Below are 4,084 nucleotides of genomic sequence, written 5' to 3' on the forward strand. Positions count from 1 at the left end.
TTTCTTATAACTTCTGTGAACAGTGCAATTACTTCCTTAGACCAAATGCCCAGAAGTGAAATTGCTGGGTGAAGCTGCATACATTTTTATGGCTTTTAGGCATAGTGTTAAATTGTCCTATAGAAATATGAAGCCTTATAATATGGGATTTATGAGAATGCCTTTTTTCTGAAACCTGTTTCCACACTGATAATAACTTTTCAAAAAAAATTTGTTAATAGGGTATCAAAAACATAAATTAGGGTTTTATTTCCTGTTTTAGGTAGCTAATGAAGTTAAACATTCTAGAACACTAGATATTTATGTATGTTTATCAGTTTGTGTATTGTCTGTTCATGTCCTTTGCCCATATTTTAATTGATGAATTCTGTCTTGTACTGTCTTACAGTAACTATTTGTATATTAGTGATATTAACATCTGTAATGTATGTCGAAAATACTTTTAGAATTTGTATTTTGCCTTTCATTTTGCTTGGGCTTTCTAGTTTTAACGAGAAGAAAGAGAAATGTTTCAGATTTCTTTTTCCGATTCCACAGTAGTGGACTTTTTATCTAATGGTAGAAAATGTTCTCACATTGTAAAAACCAGAGTCCTAATGGATTTTAGGCCTGAGAAAATCATACATGTAACTTATAACCATTTAAGATGAATAAGTTTTACCACTGACTTTAGATTATTTTTTCTCTATTCTTCGGCAATTTCTATAGATCCGGAAGCTCTATCTTGTTGATTATACTTGAAGGCAGTAAGCAGTACAATAGAAATCCAATTTTCTGAATATAAAGGTTCCACTAGTTGATCTATAATGTCAGTAGATATCTCTTGTTAGAACTTTCAATCTTGAGTTCAAAGCCCTCACTTATGTCTTCACAATAGCTTTCAGGACCATCATCACAAGGGTAAACACTGTTCTTCTCTTTCAAGTTAAAGAATCCTATCTCTTTATATGTGTTAGCATACTTTTTCAAAGGAAAAGTTTATTTCAAAAAAAAAGAATAGATAAGTTATTTTTTCTTTAATTCGATTGGAATGGCATTCTCAGGGAATTCCAAAAAGACTTCAAACCAAATAGTGTGTCTTAATTCCCTGAGAATGAGGAAGAAAAATAGAGAAACTGAAGTGGAAATGGGAAATGTAACAAAATGTCTCTTGGATGAAATTAAGGGGCTCTTATGCGGCTTACCTTGGAGTCCTGGTGTAGCGCTGTGGGCTAATGCCTCAGGCTGCAAAGCCATTTGAACTACAAGATCGGTGGTTCAAGCTCACCAGCTGCTCCTCGGAAACCCTATACAGGGTGGCTATGGGTCGGAACCAACTCGACAGCACTTCATGACAGGACGACCCTGAAGTCCTGGTGTGGCACTGTGGGCTACTGCGTCAGACTGCAAAGTCTTTAAGGAAAGCGTGATTTGTAAACAGAAACAGATTATTGCATTAAAATGTGTGTACTGTTAATCTTTGTGTTGTTGTCATTGTTGACACATGGACTCTGAGGGGGCTGCAGGGATACTGACTAATCTTATCTATTTACACATTCCTCTTTTCTCAGACTAAGAGCCTTCTGGTGAAAGAGAGCTGCTTTCTGAGGGTTGGTTTTGACTCAGTACAAGTCAGGAGAACAGATGCCTCAAAGGAAATGCTGTTTCTAACAGTAGGGCTGAAATGCCTCAGTCGAAGCCATAGCAATAAACACCCATTGGCAACCCCACTAGGGTCCCGTTTAACTAAATGTACCCTTCACATCGTAAAAACTAATGCCTTCTATTTTCTGCTCGTTCCATTTCCTCCAATGCAGATGCTCTGAACCTCCGAAACCGACAGGTCATCTGCGTCACGCTCAAAGTTCTCCAGCATCTGGTTGTGTCGGCGGAGATGGTGGGAGAAGCGCTGGTACCCTATTACCGTCAGATCTTGCCTATCCTGAACATCTTCAAGAATATGAACGGTGAGTCCCCCCCAGGCAGGGCGCAGGCTCTTTCCTGTGTCCACAAAGAAGGGAGTAGCTTGAAGTAAGGGAGTGAGCAGCACATTTAGGATTTATGGTCGCGTAGACACCAAGACCCACTGGGCTATCTCCAAAGCACGACTCCTACTCCTTCTGCGGCGCCTCCCTAGGGAAACAGTAAAATGAACGCTTTCATTTTTTACTCCCCACATGTGCACCTTCTGGACTCAGCACAGGAGCACTGGAGCACTGCTTTAATCTTCCAATAATTAAGTTGCAAAATTTTCTAATAGTCTTTTGAATACATTAGTAAGTTTCTAGTTTACCCTTTTATCTTGCTACGAATTCTGCTTTAAATGCTTCCTGTTGGAAAGTCTACTGTCCGTTTTTATGCATTGGTTTAAGGTTAAATTTTAAGCAACGCTATTCAAATCTGGGGCAGGTGTATAGAAACTTTTAATCAGCGTTCTCTCGTTTCTGGAAAAAACAGGAAATATTTATAGTTAGTTAATTGATGGTGAGTACTAATTTTTAATTAGTTGTTGTTGTTAAGTGCCATTGAGTCGGTTCTGACTCATAGCAACCCTGTATAGGGTTACCAAGGAGCAGCTGGTGAATTTGAACCAGCAACCTTGTGATTCAAATGACCTTTCAGTCCAGTGCATTATGCCGCAGCACCACACAATTCAGTAACTACAAATATTTCCTGGTTTTTGTTTTGTTTTTTCCATAAGGAGCTCTGATTAGCATAGTGGTTACGAGTTGGGTTGGTAGCTACAAGGTCAGCAGTTCGAAACTACCAGCGGTTCCATGGGAGAAAGATGCTCCTGTCAAGATTACCAGCCTCGGAAACCTTGTACAGGGTCACTATGTAACCAACTCCATGGCACACAGCCACCACCACCGCCAGTAATTTAAAAATGGATTTGCTGTTCCATTCATGGTTTCAAAATATTGTTTTGTGAACTTTAGAAAATGTGGATTGGGCTCAAAGGTGTGTTCCACTCGAACAAAGCCTTGTTAAACTCGTGTTAGTATCTCGGACTCCGTGTGTGCTCATCTGTTTACTCAGAGAGTGTGGCTCTCCTGCCCTTCTCAAAGTGGCGTGAATCGAATCCCCTTTTATGTTGCTAGCTTTGAAGTTCTACACATCTCACAGGATGCTGGGAGTCAACATTGAGACTTAATTCCTGACAGCCGTGAGAAAATATGTGTGTCTAGTGGAGTGCTGTATGGAAATTTTGCAACATGATCTTCTCTTAGTGCATCCAGGAAAACCAAATCAAACCAAACCAAACCAAGATGCTGAGGATCTGCTAGCTCCCACCACAAACAAATTCAGTGCTTGGAATCCTTATTCTTCATATTTTCCCAAAATTGTTATTAAATTCAGTTTAATAAGACTGTTGAGAAATCACAGAATACTCAGAAAGTCTGCAGCTGTCTTTCAATAAGTAGGATGAATTGCATGTTTAACATGATACCTAGTAAGTAACTGGGAGTTTGGGAACTTCAGAATGCATGTAATACAGGAAGCTACTGTTTTTTCTATTGTTAAGGGTCGCCGAGTCAGTTGTTGCAACTCACAGGAGCCCTATATAGGATTTCCAAGGTGGGGCTGGTGGGGCCAATGTTGTGATTAGCAGTCCAGTACTTATCCCACAGTGCTTATCCTTTCTACGACAACACTGTTGGTTAATGCTTTTGTTGCTACAATAGCATCTAGGACGTAAATCTAAGCATCATATTGTCGTTGTTGTTGTTGTTAAGTGCCGTCGAGTCGGTTCCGACCCATAGCGAGCTCCTTATTGTATCCGTATATAAAATAAAAGCATCATGTTCAGATGGCAGTTGGAATCTCCATCATCATCAAAGAACCCTATAAGGAAAAATAATCACAGCTAGATACATGCTGAGGAGTCTCCTTGGGAACTCTAGAGTATTCAACAAAATATTTGATTGCTACAACTTCCCCATTATATTGTTTTTCTTGGACTCTTTAATTCAAAAATGTTCATATGCTTTAACAAAGTAAATAGTTGGCTTTATTTTATCAATTACTCTATTTTATCAGTGTGGAGAATTTATAGTTTATGCTGTAGCTCTTCATTGGTTTTAAGCATGGCTAATTCTCTGGT

The 4,084-nt window shown here is 39.2% G+C and overlaps 1 protein-coding gene across 2 annotated transcripts in view; it reads left to right on the top strand.

Annotated features, from left to right (window-relative positions):
* PACRG (PARK2 co-regulated) overlaps positions 1 to 4,084 on the top strand; it is a 670,998-nt gene that overhangs the window by 404,155 nt on the left and 262,759 nt on the right. The window contains exon 4 of one of the 2 annotated variants that reach the window (XM_006871168.1): positions 1,797 to 1,950. In XM_006871168.1, coding sequence (XP_006871230.1) covers positions 1,797 to 1,950 — 154 coding nt within the window. The remainder of the gene's footprint in view (positions 1 to 1,796; positions 1,951 to 4,084) is intronic. The other variant, XM_006871167.1, reaches the window with a different exon arrangement.

This window comes from Chrysochloris asiatica, unplaced genomic scaffold, assembly GCF_000296735.1.
Source record: "Chrysochloris asiatica unplaced genomic scaffold, ChrAsi1.0 scaffold00162, whole genome shotgun sequence".
Classification (NCBI taxonomy): Eukaryota; Metazoa; Chordata; class Mammalia; order Afrosoricida; family Chrysochloridae; genus Chrysochloris; species Chrysochloris asiatica.